The sequence below is a fragment of the Lissotriton helveticus genome, chromosome 11 (assembly GCF_964261635.1).
Source record: "Lissotriton helveticus chromosome 11, aLisHel1.1, whole genome shotgun sequence".
Classification (NCBI taxonomy): Eukaryota; Metazoa; Chordata; class Amphibia; order Caudata; family Salamandridae; genus Lissotriton; species Lissotriton helveticus.
In genome coordinates, this window is record NC_136072.1 from 486,689,606 (window position 1) to 486,707,916 (window position 18,311).

At 44.5% G+C, this 18,311-nt stretch overlaps 1 protein-coding gene across 4 annotated transcripts in view; it reads right to left on the bottom strand.

Annotated features, from left to right (window-relative positions):
- ARHGEF4 (Rho guanine nucleotide exchange factor 4) overlaps window positions 1-18,311 on the bottom strand; it is a 639,140-nt gene that overhangs the window by 435,437 nt on the left and 185,392 nt on the right. For 2 of the 4 annotated variants that reach the window (XM_078666094.1, XM_078666093.1), the window contains exon 1: window positions 2,405-2,523. The exons of 1 other annotated variant lie outside the window; for it this stretch is intronic. In XM_078666094.1, coding sequence (XP_078522220.1) covers window positions 2,405-2,503 — 99 coding nt within the window. In that variant the 5' untranslated portion in view covers window positions 2,504-2,523. Of the gene's footprint in view, window positions 1-2,404; window positions 2,524-18,311 lie in introns of those variants that run through there. One more of the 4 variants, XM_078666096.1, reaches the window with a different exon arrangement.

Below are 18,311 nucleotides of genomic sequence, written 5' to 3' on the forward strand. Positions count from 1 at the left end.
TGCAATATGTCTCTCCCTATATACAGTAACGTCATTAGTATAGACTTAGCATTCTACTCTCAATTTTTGCCTGAGGAGAAAAGTGCAAATATGGAGAGGGTGTGTTCTCTGAGTATAACACTAGACAGGTTGCAGCAGATGAGGTGTGTCAATATTACGAAGTGAAGTCCTTTACATGTTTCTATGTTCTAGATTTTGCTGTGCTTCTATTACTATTTCTTTGCAAACTGAAGTGTTTGTAAGGGATACAAGGAGAGATATAGCTCACGTTACTTCCATGTTTGTTTGAATTTATTTAATATATATAACTAGGAGTCACATAAATCATCTGCTGCAGATTTCAAACCAAAAAATCTATCTAGCTCTGAGAAATTAAAAAGGCACAAATAAAACTGCTGTTTGGATGTTGTAATGCTGTAATAATAAGGTGAAACGCATACCCGTATAGTGCTAACATTTTAAAATGACAACATAGCAAATAATGCTACCACAGAATATGCTGCAATTTGCTACACACTTTTCCTTTTCAAAGTGCATAATTTAGTCAACGCTGCCATATAATGTGTAGGAGTTCTCGGCAGATTTCGCATAGTTCCGCGTAGTGACCCAAAAAATCTGCATTGCTACGCGGAGTTCGGCAAGCGACAGAGTACGTTTGGTCATGCCGTTCGTGTTCATTTTCAGCACTGGGTGTCTGTCCTGCACTGTAGAATCAGCACGAATGGCACAGTGCTCTGCGCAAGAGTGCGCTGCATCTTTTCTGCCACATAAGCAGATTTTCTACTCGAGCAGCAACTTTCTCAAAGCGAACGGAAGTTTCTCAACGCGAGCGGTCGCGACCATTCACGACCGCCCGCCTTGAGAAATCCGACTGTCCGCCTTGAGAAATCTTGCCAGGAAGTGGATTTTCCTGGCTCGCGCTTGCCAACTTGACATTAGCGAGTGAGGAAAAAACTCTGCTCCACTACATGGAGCGGAGTTTTTCAGAACTCCACGTGCTCCGCAGAGTGCGGAAAACTCTGCAAACTCAGCGAACAGAGCAGAGTTCACTTCCCAGGCCTAATAGTGTGGTCTTCCTTTCCTGCAAAATTCCAGGGACTCTGCACGTGAGAGTACCTGGGCAGAGCCACATACAGGAAATGCAGGTTTAAGATCTCACAAAACAAATTTTTATCTGTTTTAAGTCCCTAACTCCGAGGGAAGGTAGTGGACTGATACAAGGCTATAATTCCCATATCGCGTCTGTAGCAGACCATGCCTCACGCATTCTCAAAGAACATGGGCTGGCTGGTTGTAAGGCTTCAAATTTAAACGTTTATGCCCAAATCAAGTGTACATAACTAAAATATGTCCACAATGATCATCCTTTAATGTCAAAAATGTGATCCTAATATATGTAAATAGAGAAAAAACAAATGTATTGAACCAAGTCTAAAAGCTTCACGATCATCCTATACACGAAAGCTAACTAAGCAAAACAAAGGCGTTTTTTTCTGTAGCTGTTCGTTTTTTTGGGGAGTTTTATAGCGCGAACTAGACCCGAAGGTATCAGAGCGCTTTACATTATCACCAGTTGCATACTGCACTTCTACTGTTTGTATGCACTGCGAACATAACATGCTATTTTAACCGTTGCCCTGTGAAAAGGTAACCAATGTATTAACTGCGAAAGGATGAAAAGCTGAGCTGGGCCAGCGAAAGTTTTGAGTTGGGATCATGTCAGCGGCAGCATTAACTCCCTCAGCCATCTTGCTGACAGTTAATATTAACTAATCCTAAATTCAAGTCTAATCAGGGGGCAAATTCTAAGGCTAAACTCAGACTTAATTAACTCTTGTTCTAACTCGAATACTCGCCCTGACCTTAAGAGTTAAGAATAATCCTGCTATCTAAAATGGAGTAAAATATCAGGGAAAAACATACTTAATTTGCTCGTGACTAAAAATTATTTTTTAAATAATTATTTGATGTTTGCGTTTTCAGTATTTGTGTTTAGGTGTTTTCTCTTGTTACAATCGGTGTAAAAACAGCGATGTGGTTTAAGCTTCTACTTGTTTGTGATAAAGTTGAATTCGGTCTGACAGTCACCAAAAGCCTCCAGGTGAACTTGAATCTCGGTCCAGACACACACATATATATGTCTGGACCACGGACCCGGACTAGGGAAATTCGCAAAACACCTCATCCAACCTGCTGAGCTACATGTGTCGATAAGACAACTTGGTGTGTGAACGCAGTCGCTACACACATCTGTGAATAACCGGTAGATTCAAGGATTTGAAACTCTCGTCCATAAAATGTTCACATTCGAGTGCTTAATTGAAAGAATGCTGCGAAGCCACAAGCATGTGTTGGCAGCAAGCGGTGTGGATAACTGGTTTTAATAAGCTGTAACATCTCTCACCTCTGTATTTAGTTCACCCTGGCCGCACTGGTGATTTTTGTAGCTGCTTCTCCCACTTTTTGTTTCATTTTTAGTTGCAGCACACATTGTCCGTGCCATATTTCCATGCCAAGCTCCTCGCAAGTACTCAGGGACAAATAAAATGCGCCAGGACAAGAGGGGAAATGGGTTTCTACCTGCACTCTTCTGCCTCCTCCCTGGACGAGAGTGGGACGCCCAGAGACGTCGGTCGCGAGCGCTTGCTGAAGCTCACTGACGTCGGTCGCGAGCGCTTGCCGTAGCCCCGACGTCCGTCGCGAGCGCAGCGCTGGCCGCGTGTGCTCTCTGTGGTGGCGGCCGCAGCGCACCCATTAGGCAGCGGCCAGACCTGCCCAGCAGGTTTGCAGGCCTCTGAATATTTGGAAACGAGATGCTTACGCACCTCCAGCTGCCACTCACGGCAGGCATCACCTGCTGGCTGCCGCCCACACCACTTGGCCATCACCCTGTCTGGGTGCTCGGGGCAGTGTAGGACTGGTGTGTTGTTTATCGAGCGCCAAGTCACTGCGCTGCCAGCGCCGCGGTTTCCCCGTACAGCGGAGCCGCGCCAGCCTTTCTAAGGATTGTATGACGCCCGGTTTGTACAGGAGGGCTCGGCTTTCTTAGATCTCAGGTTACGGTTGGCGATGTGCGCGTGAAGCGTGAGAGCACGAGAACAGAACGTCTGGTAGAGGCCTCAGCTCAGTGGAGGACAAAGGTGCGCGAGCCAATGAAAGCTCGAGCCAGGCTCTGCTCCATGTCCTGCTGGAACCTCGAGCCCATAAAGAGCCGAGCTTTCATGTGGCGTCTGTCTGCTTGCTTGCATCCCTCTGCCCCTCAGGATGCAGCGTCACCGGCCAAAGGTGCCCAACCAGGTTCGAGTCTGCCTGCTTCTGGAGCACATCACGTAATCTCCCCCTGCCTAAAAACAATAAATGTGAAACTGTGTAATGTAACTAAACATTGAAAGAGTCCAGACACCTTCGGGTCGAGTTCCCCCTATATAAAAAATGCAGAAAATGCACAAAAAGGTAAAACAAAGCCTTAACACAATGAAAGACAAATAGATACCCATTTCCTGCCTGATTTGTACAAAATAAAACCAGAAGATCTGGATAAACTTCCCTGCTTAATTTGTGTCATTTAAGGCAAATATTTTATTTCACCAAAACACGTTTTTCTTCATTATCACATATATGAAAGCCGTTTCAACTATGTGAGTTCAGAATACCACTTGTATAAAAACCTATTGTGTTTGATTTAATAGACTAATGTTTCTCTATAATAATCTGGGTCACGTACAGTGTTTACATGCCAATTGTCTTGCCTCTTTGCGCACTAGTGGTTCATGTTTTAAAACTATCACTTTTAATAAGTACTTTAATAATGTAAAACCTTCACATGTTAAGGAAATACACATTCTTGAATTTTGAAGCGGCTTTATCATATTTTATGTGACGTTTGCTGTGTGATTTACATAGAAAAGATGTTTAAGGCTGGGTTTATGCACAGGCTCTAAGATTCAAGGTAGACCCTTGGCTCGGCTCTCCCTGTCAATCTGTTGGCTCGGCCACCTCTATGTGCAAGGGTACCATGGGTCCTAATGCGACCAGGGAGAATGCCTCCCCCACACTTTTAATTGTAACAAAACAACTGATTATCATCGGGCTTCTGAGCCCCGGTGCCACTGCACCTGCTGCATTATCAGTAGCTATGCCCGGCTGGTGGCATGACCCTACTTGTGTGCTTGATCATTGTGCCGCTCACCCTGCCTTGTTAGTCAATATGCACAGTCGGTCTACCAAGCCCCATGCGTCACACGGGCCAAGGGACTGGGAAAACAGGATTGAGGAGGTCCTGACAATTCCAAAAGCTGCCCTGAACTGTCATTCCTTCCCTGGCGTGTTCTTGTGCTGAGAGCTGCCGACATGTCTGCGCTCATATTGTTCACTTTAAGCTGAGCCTGAGGCATTGTTACCAAGTTGTATTGAGACCGAAGCACTGACATTTCACGCCCTTAGTCATCGGTCTGCCTACCCTCTATAGGGGTTGCGTGTGATTGAGTGAGTCTCTGCATAGCGGAGCAAGTTTTATCAAAGGAAGTTCCAGATCCTGACTCATCCTAATATGTGGGCTCTCACGCGAAACAATTTTTAAAGGAACTTAAAAACTGCATCGTGTAGCAGGAAAAAAAAAACGTTAAAATGGAGCAGACACACAATGGCAGCCTTTTGTTTGTGCTCTGAAACGTATTGGTCAAGATTAAGCGGGTGCACACAAAGTGCAGAGGGTTGGATCACTGTGCTTGCCTGTTCGATTGGAGGCAACTTTTATTTAAAAAAGTGTGGACACATAGACTACAATGTTGCTGAGTGCAACATTGTATACGTTTAACTTAAATAATTCCACTCTGCAAAGTGGAAAGGACAGTGTTAATACAATGACTCGCCTAGGCTTCCATGTGAGAACAGATAATTCATTGATGTGACTGCCTTTTTTAAATGGATCTGTGGAATGCATGTAGGGTTTCTTTTTTTAGGAAACCTATGTGGGCCCCTGTGCATCCGTATATATGTGTGTGATATCTCGATAGTGTGAACCTCGTCAAAAAGGAAGCAGAGCACTGTACAAGGTCAAAGGCAATGAAACAGTCAACACGCGATAAGACAGGTAGTTGGTTATTTAACTGTTACAATGTGCATTAAACAGTTGAAGTATCTAAATGGTATTGTCATAGAGTGTTTTGAATTAATTGCCTATATTTTTGTATTGATTATGCAAAATGTTTTCCTTGCCCCATAATTTAGTCACAGTGACCCCATAATTTGGTGTTCCAGTGGCAATTACTTCCAGTGACCCAGCCTGTATACCACCACCAACCACCACCAGAGCATTCCTCAGATGCTGGCAACTGGAAGAAATGTAAACTGTATCGACCCTGTACTAAGTCCTTTCTACAATGGTACTGGGCCAGCTCCTTGCTGCACTGCAAGGGCCTGCTTTAGGGTCGTGCGACCAGTGCCAATGCACTGGGTGCTTACTCTAGGCGGGGGCGCCCTGTTCGCAAGTTTATTTTGGTTTGAAGAGCACGCAACAATACAAATTTCAAGATAATTCCTGTGATTAATGTTCTTCCTGGAGAGGGATCGAGTTTTGTCTAGTTGAGGTTTTGACTGATCATAAAGTAGCACAGAAGGTTAACATGCCTGCCGCAAAGATCGTGTACCATGCGGATCACAAACTGCACATAATGTAAATAGACCAGTGGGTTACAGCTTTTCTAAGAGACATCCTTGTGTTACTTGCAGTTTATAAGTGAAAATCCTGATATAGAACAGTGGATTATTAACTGTCATAAAAAAGACTGCATGCACACTGCAAAGTATAGAAGTTGCAAAAAGGGTTCTGTTGGCTAGAAATTGATTCTTATTATTAAAGAGATCCCCCAACTATGATGTTACATTTTTAATTCTGAGTTTGTGCTTCTCAAGACAACACACTAATAAACTATACTGCCTACCAGTATGGATAACATGTCACTCCTACACCTTGTAGTCCTCTGGTTTATGTAACATTACCTACAGACTGATTTACACTCAAATGATTGATTGTCTCTGTATGGTATGTGTATGTGAGCAAAGTGCTCTGACATCCTACACAGGTATGAGTGGCACTATATAAATAATTAAATGCATCTGAGAGAGAGTGGTTATGGAGACTTGAGGGGCACTGTTAAGAGGTGGTGGTGAGGGAATCCGCTGTTGGATGGGGAAACGCCAACAAACAAGGTCACAGTGGGTGCCAACAGCACTAAAGCTGGCCTTGAGGGTCAAATTTAAGTGGCCTTCTTCATCGCAGAGATGTTTTTAAGGCATCAGTAAAGTGGGCAATTTCTCAGGGACCCCACCTTCCAAGAGGCCCTTGGGAAAATTAACTTTCTCTCTCCTCTGTCTATTTCTGTATGTCAACCTCTCTGCCCCTATCTTTTTATGCCCAAACACATCTAAATAATTTTGGGGCCCTTGTCAAGGCATATTTTAACTGTTTATAATTTACACACATTTCATAATTTTTTGGGTCATAATGAGGTTCCGTAGTTTTCGGGACCGGACTCTATTTTGTTTGCGTCGTCTGAAGACGCCATTTTATGTTGCCCTCACGTAGGCTTAGGTAGTAAACGAACGAACGAAGTTGCATGGGCTTCGTTGTCCATGTACATATTAACTTGCTCTTTCTGACTTCTGAGTGAACTGCAGGACGCTGACCTTTTCACCTGAAACTGACCCTTCACGAAGCCAATTTCCCTTGGTTTGATTCTTGTCTGAGATTGTCAATCAATGTTCCGGACCTCGTTAACTTTTAGTTTCCTTGCCCATATCTTATCCTAATCAGCATCTGAATTGTTTCTTTCCTTACGACTTTTCATTACATGGGTAGTGCTTTCAATTATGGGTTTGTCCGGCTTGTGGAAATTGAATTTGGGACATTCCTAATAATTAACTTTTGGGTTGGGTTACTGTAAATTGGGTTTTTGTTAATGTGATACTCAGTTAGAAAATGTGTCCTATTGGTCAGAATTTTGCGCAGTGGGTGTACATTTATAATGAGAATATTGTGTATAAATACTGATGTCTTGCTCTATGAAATTGAAAAGTTTCTTGAGTTGTACACCGTGTTGTATTGCTGGGATTACTGTTACTAGCTGCAGCTAATAAATTTGATCTCTGACGCCACCTAGAAGTATTCCGTGTCTCTGTTTGCCAAGACAGGAGAACCCGAAGACTTTGGGCGTGTCCCTGGCGCCTCTGGGTTCTAAAACCCGGTTCTTCAGTTGGCACCCAACGTTGGGTGACTTCAGCGGTACTGGTCCAAGCCAGAGGATCGTGAGGAGTCACGTGAGGAAGGCCGCCACTTCATTGACCCCTGCATGTCGACGTGGACCGAAGGTCTTTTCTGCGAGGCTTCCCGCTTTCCAACGGCTACGAAGGACTGCTGCCCTGACTGTCGCCCTGTCTTGGACCCTTGATTGATCCTTTGTAGAGCGAGACGATAGACGGTCTTCTGGTGGCGTGACAGATATTTTGGTTAAGTATAAATGGGTTGCTCCCACGACTTTGTTTTGATTCTTGGTTTTGATTTGATTTTTGCAAAAATCGAAGCCGAGGGGCTCGTATATTTACGAGTGTATCGATAGTTGATAACCCCTTGAAGTTTGAAGCTAGATTAGTGAGCTATAAGATGCCTGGTCTTAGCAAAATTAGGAAATGGTTTAGTTGTGGTTGCAACAGGGATTCCCGATTGGAGGATTCGTGTCCGATACCTCCGGTTGGAACTTCGACTTATGAGCTCTATTCAAAACACGGAGTGGGTCCTATTACTTATAATGAAGTGTGGGTCCGCTATACTAAAAAGAATGGTGTCTAATGATGGCCCCAACATGGTAGTTTCGAATTAAATATTTTAGATAATCTGGAAGTTGCGCTATTTAAGAAGAAAGCCGGGCCGGCAATTTTTGACTCTTTCCGCCTTTGGCAAAAGGAAGCCAAACAGCGAGAAATTAAGCAAGCAAAGAGAGATAGGAAAGATAAGAATATGTCAGTACTACAAGCTGCTAGGCAGTTTAAGTCAGATGAGGAAGATCGAGTGTGTGAAGTTTTAGATAGACAGCGTTGCATGGCCATAGATAAATGTTATCCGGCCTTGCCGTCTTCTCCTCCGAAAGTGACGGAAGACCTTGAAAAAGATCCTTTGATGTCTAATTTACTGAGATTGCCACCCCCTTATGTGCAGGGTGCTACTGCGCCTCCATTACCCCCGGTTGTTCTACCCTTTGTTGTTCAACCTCCTGCTGTTGTTCAGCCACCCGGTGCTCCACAGATGGTTTTGTCTTCTACTGCGCAACCCACTCTAGGGTCGCAAGCTTTGCTTCCAGCTTTGCCTCAAACTCCTTTGCCTTCTGCTTCTGCATCTCAGACTCCTACTGCTCTTGTTCCTACTTTGTCTCAAGATTTTAACTTTCCTGTTTTTATGCCTACTTCTTCTCCTTCTGCTCGTAAACGGATGACAGAGACCGTTGCTAATCTGTTGTCTCCATTGTTTGGGCCACTGAGTATGACCCCTGTTTCGGAACGTAAGCAGAGACGTAGTCAGCTTCCTAGTTCCGAAGAGCGAGCAGTGTTGGATTTGTTGGCTCGTAGATGGATTTTAAATGCTTCCAGGTATAATTTGCCAGCAGTTATGGATGTTTTCTTTCAGTGGGAGCCGCCTAAGCAAAGGTATGTTTTTGATGTGATATGTGCTTTTCTGCGGCAGGAATGGGAAGATAATGAGTTGGGTCCGATTCCACAGGAAGTGCTTGATGTTCAGTCAGAGTTTGCTACAGGGGCGATAGTGGACTCTGATGTTACAGATGCTGTAGAGACGATACTTGCCTTCAGGTCTAGGTTACCGCCTCAGCCGTTGTATGAACCTGATCCATCTGTTAGGAGGAAAGTGAAGCAGTATCCTATGAGAGAGGTTCCCCCTGTCTGGAGAGGGGCAGTTCAGGCTGATGTTAATCGGGGTATTCAGGCTGCAGAAGCCCTTTTTCAGCGAGTGTGGGTACATGTTCCTTGGAAGTGAGCAGAGGTCTTAGCTCTTAAGCAGACCTTACCTGACCCCCGTAAGAATCCTGCTGGTTATTACAAGGAGTTGTCTCAGACAGTTGAAGCATGTATTATGAATTTAGCTGACATAGATATGTTGATGGGTAATGTAGTTCCTCAACCTTTGTGGGCGAAGATTCGTCATGAGAATCATGCAGCAGAGATACGTGGGCTAATATTGTTGCTGCAGATGGTCGACAGGTTGGAGGTGCCAAACCTGAGCCCTTAGTTGCAGAATTACCTGGAAGGATTATTAATTTGATGCAAACTATGATGCCTGCTTTACGAGTGAATTGGGACAAGTTAGCAGCATGCAAACAAAAGAAAGACGAGAGTGTGTCTGATTTCTTCACTAGGTTTGAAGAAACGTTTATCGATCATAGTGGTCAGGACATGAGTACGGAAGGTGGTCAAAGGTTGTTCGTGGACAAATTTGTCTTTAATTTGCTTCCCGAACTCTCTAATAAGTTAAAGGACTCTGAGAGTTCATGGGCTGTTTCTTCGTCGGCCCAGATATTGGCTACTGCACAATATTATGAGAATAGGGATAAAGATGAGAAGGATAAAGCAGAGAAGAAAACTAAAGATTTAAAGAGGAAAGTTCTTTTGAAGCAAGCTTATCCGCCTCGTCAGAATCAGCCTCAGTTTCAGCAACCTCCACAGTTTCAGAGATTGTTACAGAAGCCTGAGCCTTATGCTCCGCGATTCTTTCCTGGTCCTAATCAGTGTGCTTATTGCAGAGAGGAAGGTCATTTCAAGAAAAGTTGCCCGGCTTTGTTACAGCGTGCGAATGGTGTATCTGGTCAGAGAGGTCGTGGTGGTTTTCAGCAAGCTCCTAGGGGTAGGGGACATGGTGTGTTACCCCAGAATGAGCGTTCCTCTTCCCTTCAGAATTCTGCGAATTATTTTGACGGACAGAATGTTCCGAGTGGTCAGTCTGCACTGTACTATGTTGATGATTATTATGTCGATAGTGAGAGTGCTAGTTATAATGATAGTTAGGACAGCAATGGGCAAAGAGAGGGAGTAGTGTCAGTTCCAGTAGATCAGAGTGGACCTTATGTTGAAGTGATTACATCAGGTGTGACAGAACCTTTTCTTTTGGATACTGGTGCGACAAAGAGTTCTATTATGCACTCTAAACTTCCTGGCGCACCTTTGTCTGGCTTGACCAATGTTTCCGTAGGATTTTCAGGCGCCCCAGTTTGTAACCCGATTTCTAATCCTTTGCCCCTTTCTATTGGCCCTTGTAAATTGGAAGCTCCTCTTATTTTGACGACTGGTTGTAATGAGAATCTGTTGGGTTTGGACTTGCTGAAAAGATTGTATGCGATGTGGAAAAGTAAATTTTGCCATGTTCTGTGTCCCTACGTGTCATCCATCATATGTTATGTGTGCATGATTAAATATGCATATGCATTCCCCATGTTCGATTCAAGACGCAATTATAGTTGTGTCCATCTCTAATATGCCAGTTTCTAGTCCTCGTGAATACTACGAATATCAGGCCTATGTAAAGTTACGTTGCCACGTTTCTCAGTGTGCACGTTATTTCATTGTAAAGTCCCCGTTTCTAGGCCTCAAAAGGGCCCGGACATCAGATTCAGCTCCTGTCTCCTAAAGCCTCGCTGAGGAGCGATACAGCCCCCACCTGTATCCTCGACCCTTCACTTACTTCCTGCCTCACAGTGCCCGGTTCAGCCTGGCTCAGCCTCTGAGTCTGCCAAAAGTATGTTATAGTTCCAGTTATCAGTTCAGTCCTCCTTCTCTGCATTCCTAAGCTACTGAATCGCATCAATAGTTTCCGTCATTGTCTAGCCTTCACGTCTCCACGTTAGAGAAATACTGCATTTAATGGTCATTTAATATTCTTCATCACGTACTACATGTAGAATAATGCATGGTCCAGTCTTGGAATCAAGTCAGCCTTTCCCCTCCTAACTTCTAGTTTATATCAACATGTTCTCTAAACATCAGATACTAGATACTGCTTAGGTACATGTCGCCCTGACTCTCCAGACTTCAGTCTCTGCTCCTAGCACAGAGTTCATAGCCCCCAGCTTCTCCTAGTGATACGTCATTGCTAGTTTGCGCGCACCATCAGGTTAGAGGTCCCGGCTCCTTAGGTAGTCCCCTCCATGGTTTCCATGGTTTCCGCCCCATTCATGACACATTCTGTTACGTTTGCATCACATGTCTATGTATACGCCCTGTTACACCTCTTTTCACCCTTATCTTTCGCGACTGCTACGCGTCACACCTTCTGCTCCACCCACTGCTACGCCTATTGCAATGTAATGCTATGTGTTTGCGTTATGTATATATGCTCATGCACTGTTATTAAAAAATTCATTCCTTTTCCTTGTCCCGATCCTGACACCAGCAGCGCTGCTGGGCCCTGCCATCCTATTCCTATGCAGGTTGTCCTGTTCCTGTCCTTTATGCTGTAATAAACCTGCGAAACTCCTACTACCTCGAATTTTGACTCTTATTTATTGAGCTATCTGTTATTCATTTATACATTCAAAAATAGGGTATTATTTATTTATTTACCACAGCGACATTACATTGTTCTCCTTCGGGAGTACATCTTACCCTAGGTAAGAAAGTGATTTCTCCGATGTATGTGTCTAAAGATTGTCTTCCACTGGAATTACGTTCTCTTCCTGATACACTTTGGGCTACAGGTCCTAATGATGTTGGTCTTTTGCAGATTCCACCTTATGTTGTCACCCTCAAATCGAATGCTAGGCTACCTCGTATTCCCCAATATAAAATCTCTAGCGATGGCGAGAGAGCTCTTCTAGCGATCGTCTATGATTTGGTTGAGAAGGGTGTGGTTGAAGAAACGAGAGGTAACGTGTGTAACAGTCCTGTTTTGCCTGTCCTTAAGCGTACTGATGCTTCTCAGCCACCTGTGTACCGGTTTGTGATCGACCTTCGAGAGGTCAACAAGATTGTGGTGCCACAGTTTCTTGTTGTTCCCGATATCACTGCTTTGTTGACTCTGATTCCTACTTCAGCAGCCTGGTTTTCTGTTATCGACCTAAAGAATGCTTTCTTTAGCATTCCAATTGCTGAGGAGAGTAGGGATATTTTTGGCTTCTCATTAGGAAGACGAAGCTTCCACTTTAAGAGAGCTCCCCAAGGTTATTGTGAAAGTCCCTCCATCTATAGTCAGGCGTTGAAAACTCAGCTTGATAGCTTTGTGTTGCCTACTGGTGCTACTCTTATCCAGTACGTTGATGATTTGTTGATTACTGCTGATGACGAAAAGATTTGTAAAGAGTCTACTCTTTCTCTGTTGCGGTAAACATCAGATACTAGATACTGCTTAGGTACATGTCGCCCTGACTCTCCAGACTTCAGTCTCTGCTCCTAGCACAGAGTTCATAGCCCCCAGCTTCTCCTAGTGATACGTCATTGCTAGTTTGCGCGCACCATCAGGTTAGAGGTCCCGGCTCCTTAGGTAGTCCCCTCCATGGTTTCCGCCCCATTCATGACATATTCTGTTACGTTTGCATCACATGTCTATGTATACGCCCTGTTACACCTCTTTTCACCCTTATCTTTCGCGACTGCTACGCGTCACACCTTCTGCTCCACCCACTGCTACGCCTATTGCAATGTAATGCTATGTGTTTGCGTTATGTATATATGCTCATGCACTGTTATTAAAAAATTCATTCCTTTTCCTTGTCCCGATCCTGACACCAGCAGCGCTGCTGGGCCCTGCCATCCTATTCCTATGCAGGTTGTCCTGTTCCTGTCCTTTATGCTGTAATAAACCTGCGAAACTCCTACTACCTCGAATTTTGACTCTTATTTATTGAGCTATCTGTTATTCATTTATACATTCAAAAATAGGGTATTATTTATTTATTTACCACATAATGGCGCCCGAATAGGGACTTGCCCTTTCCCCACGCGTCGGTGAAGCCACGCCGACCCCCTGACCCTCTGCAGTCGTGACGGAACTCTTCTGCGCACCGGCAGATATTTCTGCTTCAAGTATCCCTCAGGCCCACGGAGGAGACGGAGGAGGCGGTCCAGCATCCAAACGAGACGGTGGAGGAACGCGGCGAGTCCCGACCAGAGCCCAAGCCGAGAGTCCAAGGTCCGAGGTATCCGGAGGTCCACCCGTAACTGAAGTCCGAAGTTCGTCCGTCCGACGTCCAAGCAGTCCCGTCCAGTCTGAGGCCTTCCGTTCTTGCTGCCCGGTGAGTACCGTTACTGGGGTGGTATCTAGACAGGGTCAATTTAATTGACTCTGGTCCGTGGGTTGGTGGTACACAGACCCACAAACGAAGTGTCCACTTCGGTGGATGCGGGTCCTGACGTGTCTCTTTATGAGACCGGTAAGTTTCGTACTGTTTCAGCAGTGCATCTAGTTCCTGTTCTAGTCAGTTCTGTTCTCGAGAAAATTCATGTATTCTGTGTTCCGTATTCCAGGTAGTATTCTGTTCGAACTGTTATTTTTAAATGTTCTTCATGTATTTTAATGTCGTGGTATGAATGGGGAATAAGTATCGTGTTTATTGTGTATTGTATTGTGTCTAGATTATAGTTCAGTCATGCCGCTCTTTTCGAAATTACGTCAGTTAAAAACCAGAAAGGGTCTGCTGGAAGCAGCAGTTCCAGTTCCGCCTAGGGACAGTCCAGGTCATTTTATGTATCAGAAGCATGGCATAAGCGCCATATTGTATCTAGATTTATGGGTAGAGTATACCAAACAGTTAGAAGAAAAGTATAGATGGCCCGTATCGGGTACATGGGATGCCGAATGCATCATGCGAGTAGAAGAAGCATTATGGAAAAAGAAAGCCAGACAGTCACAGAAAGATGCCATCGAGTTATGGCGCAAAGAAGCTCATAAAAGAACTGAAAAGGAAATCAGAAAGTCAGAATTAAGTAGAGAATCCTTAGAACGAGCACAAGAAAAAGAACTAATCGAGATAGGTGAACAAGTCAGAGCCGAACAGTCAGACAGACAGAGGCATGCTCTTATTAGGGGTATGTATCCTCTCCTTGCCGAGGGCTTGCCAAAAGCGACCCCAGAGGCATCCAGTAATTTCCCGCTACCATTAGTTCCGACCAAACTACGTCACAAACAGACCGCAGCTGATATTTTTATTTCGTCCTATTTGGACGACACAGTCCCAGAATATGCAAATCCTGTTCGCGCTCCGCCAGTCCCTGTAAATCAGGCACTTCCCGCTCCTCCAGACACCGGAGTACCTGTTACGGTACCCCCGGTCCAGCCCGCCATACAAGTCCAGCCTACATTTCCATTTCCCACTCTGCCAGGACGAAGAACCTCAGTAGACGACTCTAGTTTAGGGGCCGCAGGGGGAGGTACTCCTCAAACCCCGCCGCCACACAAGCGTTTAACGACAGCCGAATTACATGCACAAGCGTCACAGCGTACGCCCAGACATCAGACTGTAGCAGAAATAAGAAAATCCCTTGCCGAATGCGGCTATGATCCAGTCCCAGGCGAGGATAATATGGTTTTATATTCATTCCGCGTAAGAAAGGTGGCCGAGTATCTAGTCACCTTACCGAATATGAAAGAAGATCTAGACAGAATATATCGTTTCATCCGTACAGGGGATGATCCAGAAAGTATTAGCGAGGCCATGTCTCAAAGGAAAGCCGAGATCCAGCTCATGATATTAAAGTTTCTGATCAATTGTCTAATAAGAGAACAAGATTACCCGTCTAAAGATCCGGCTGAAATGAAAATCCTGACAAGGTGGAGTGATAATATAGCCGAGGGTAAGCACAAGACCGTCGGTGCTATGGAGAGTATGTACAAGAAAATCCGTAAAGAAATAATAAAATTACACGAACAGCGTAAAGAAGCACAAGTAAGCGAGAAAGAAAGTAACTCTGATCCTGAAGAGTTAGACGACGAGAATTCCGACAGAATAGCGTATGTAGGAAAATCTAGATTTCCAGATCGCCATTTACGCCTAGAACACAAGTCTATTTTTCATTCTCCAGCACCAGAACAAGGTTCACTAGAACAAGTGTTTCAAGCTACCGATCACATTTTGAAATCACGAATCGGTTACAGTGAGTTAAGTACCATGCATGAACAAGAACTAGCCCGATCAGCAGTCCGATGGATTACTGATTCTACCACTTTTCCAGACGAAATAGTGGCACAGATGTTTCTGAAAATGCCCCCAGCCGAACAACGACTGGCGGGTATGTATATGATTCAGCACCTCATTACATTGTATGAGGGTCAGCACTCTGATCCAGGCCCGTTACATGATGTCCTGAACGAGTTACTCCAGTATAGATGGAAAGGTCTAGGTACCGATTTAATTAGTGTCATTCTAGAACAGCGTCACAAATATAGAACGTTTTTGAATCCGCATTTTGTTCCTGCCTCACCCCCAGAAGGTAAACCATTTTACATGGAGAGACAGAATCCGTTACGAGAAGTCCACCCAGTCAGAGGAACGGGTGGCGAACTAGAACGAGTGTTTGTTTACACTCCGATTACAAAGATGGAACTCCTCGAGATGAAGAAATTAATTCCCTGTCATGACAAAGATCCAGCAGGGTTCCATAGAGAATTAAAAGACATGCTCCGTATGGGAGAATACACGTATCCAGATATAATTAAAATGTTAAAGGTTCTGCTGCCCGCAGGGGTGTATGAAAAGCTCAAGGAAAAAGAATGGGAGGTGGGGGAGAAAAAGATCGATTGGGCAGTTCTAGAAGCTGAAGATAAGGCACGAGTACCAGGTACCGGTCTTGGAGATAAATGTAAAGAATTACCGGAATTATTAATACAAGTTTTACCTAGATTATTGACAACTAGAAAAGAAGACTGGGATGCAATCTCAGCCTGTAAACAGAAACAAGACGAAGATATTAGTGATTTTTATTCTAGATTTGAAAAATGTTTTAGCATCAACAGTGGCCTCAAGACAAGTAGTGAGTCATACCCTCACCTTTTTGTTACTAAATTAGTCGAGAATTCAAGCCCACAAATTAAAAATCGAGTTTTGAAAGTCGAAAGTACCTGGCAAGCTAATACCCCGTCCCAGATGTTGCAGATGCTTCAATACCACCAGAATAGAATCAGGGAAGAACACGAACACGAGAGAAAACGCATGAAAGACACGAAAATGAAAGTACTAGTTGCACAATCTGTTCCTCAAGACAGTCAGAAGAGGGGTCCGAATCAAGCCAGTCATCCTGCAGCTCCCGTTAAAGGGAATTGCAATTATTGTAAACAGCCAGGTCATTTTATAAATGAGTGTGCAGTTCTGAAACACAACATAGCTACTGGTAAGACTAAAGAAAGACCACGTCCGCCTAGACAAGAACAAGTTTCACAGATTCCTCAGCCACAGAATGCGCCACAGACAGTTACAGCTCCGCAGCCTATCGCTGCAACACAGCATGTCACACAGCAGATGTACCAGTATGCACAGACTGAGTATCCAGAGTACCAGCAGTATTCATGAAACAGCCTAGAGAGGGAGGTAGGCTTGCCTCTCATCGAGATACCTGTAGATCAAGAAGGTCCCTATGTTCACAGTCAAGTATTAGGGAAAGACAGAAAGTTTTTGATTGATACAGGGGCAAGTAGGACCACAATTAGTCACGCCGAAGTTCCAGGGGCTCCGCTCTCAGGCTCAAGAAATGTTTCCCTTGGATTCTCAGGAAAACCTATCGTAAATGAGATTTCAAAACCAGTTTCTCTAGAAGTAGGTCCATTGTCCCGCACTACTGATCTGTTACTTACTAAGTCATGTCCAGAAAATCTATTAGGCATTAAGACACTGAAAGAGTTAGGTGCAGTTATATGCTGTTCCCCAGAGGGAATACGATTGTTCCTACGTGACTTTAAGGGTCACTATGTATTACGAGATTTTGATTCAAGACTGTCTAATGTTCCGCAGCACTTATGGGCGCAAGGTCCAACTGATGTAGGTTACATGCAAATCACACCCTATCGTGTGACTCTCAAGCCAGGTGTAGTGTTACCACGAATCAGACAGTACAGATTGCCACCTGAGGCTGTAGCAGCCTTATCCAAAATTATTGACGAGCTCATGGCTCAAGGAGTGGTTGTAGAAACTGACTCCAATGTATGTAATTCTCCGATCATTCCAGTCATGAAACGTACTGATCCAAATGCACCCCCAGTATATCGATTAGTGATTGACCTACGAGAGCTTAATAAATGTATTATTCCGCAGTACCCAGTTGTCCCAGACATCTCTTCCCTATTAACGGCCATTGATTCCGAAGCCACGTTCTTCACTGTCATAGACCTCAAGAACGCATTTTTCAGTGTCCCTATTCATCCAGACAGCCAGTTCCTTTTCGGATTTTGTTTAAATGGAAGGAGCTATATGTTCACACGAGCTCCTCATGGCTTCACAGAAAGTCCTAGTATTTACAGTCAAGCACTTAAGAGACAACTAGACAACATTCACATGCCAACTGACACTGCCCTGCTCCAGTATGTCGATGATCTACTGATCACAGCCCGTTCTGAAAGTGCTTGCGAGCGAGCATCACTGACAGTTCTGTATTTCCTAGCCGAGATGGGGCACAAGGTGTCCCCTTCTAAGCTTCAATTCTGTGTCCAGCAAGTGGTCTACTTAGGACACTTACTGTCCAAGAGGGGTAGACAGTTGACACCAGACCGTATCCAGTTAATAGCGAGTCTTCCTCAGCCCAAGACCCAGAAGGAGGTACGTGCTTTTATTGGCCTTACTTCTTACTGCAGACAATGGATTCCTCAGTATGCATTTCTAGCCAAGCCACTGATACAGTTAACGACACAGGAGGCAGCCGTATCGACTGTCCTCCCTTGGACATCTGAACATACACTTAGTTTCAATGAGTTAAAGAAAGCCCTATGCCAAGCTCCAGTTCTAGCGACACCGGACTACAGTAAGCCTTTTACACTTTTCGTTACTGAACGCGAAGGTACAGCATTATCTGTTCTCACACAAGATCAAGCAGGACAATACAAGCCCTGTGCTTATTTTTCGAGCACATTAGATCCTGTAGCCCAGGCTCTGCCTGCGTGCCTCAAGTCAGTTGCAGCCACAGCACTAGCTATCAGACAAAGTGATTCCATAGTCTTAGGACATACCTTGACAGTACAAGTTCCACATTCCGTGGAAGTTCTTTTAAACCGAACACAAACTCAGCACTTGACAATTGCACGTTTAACAGGTTATGAATTGACACTGTTCCAGCCA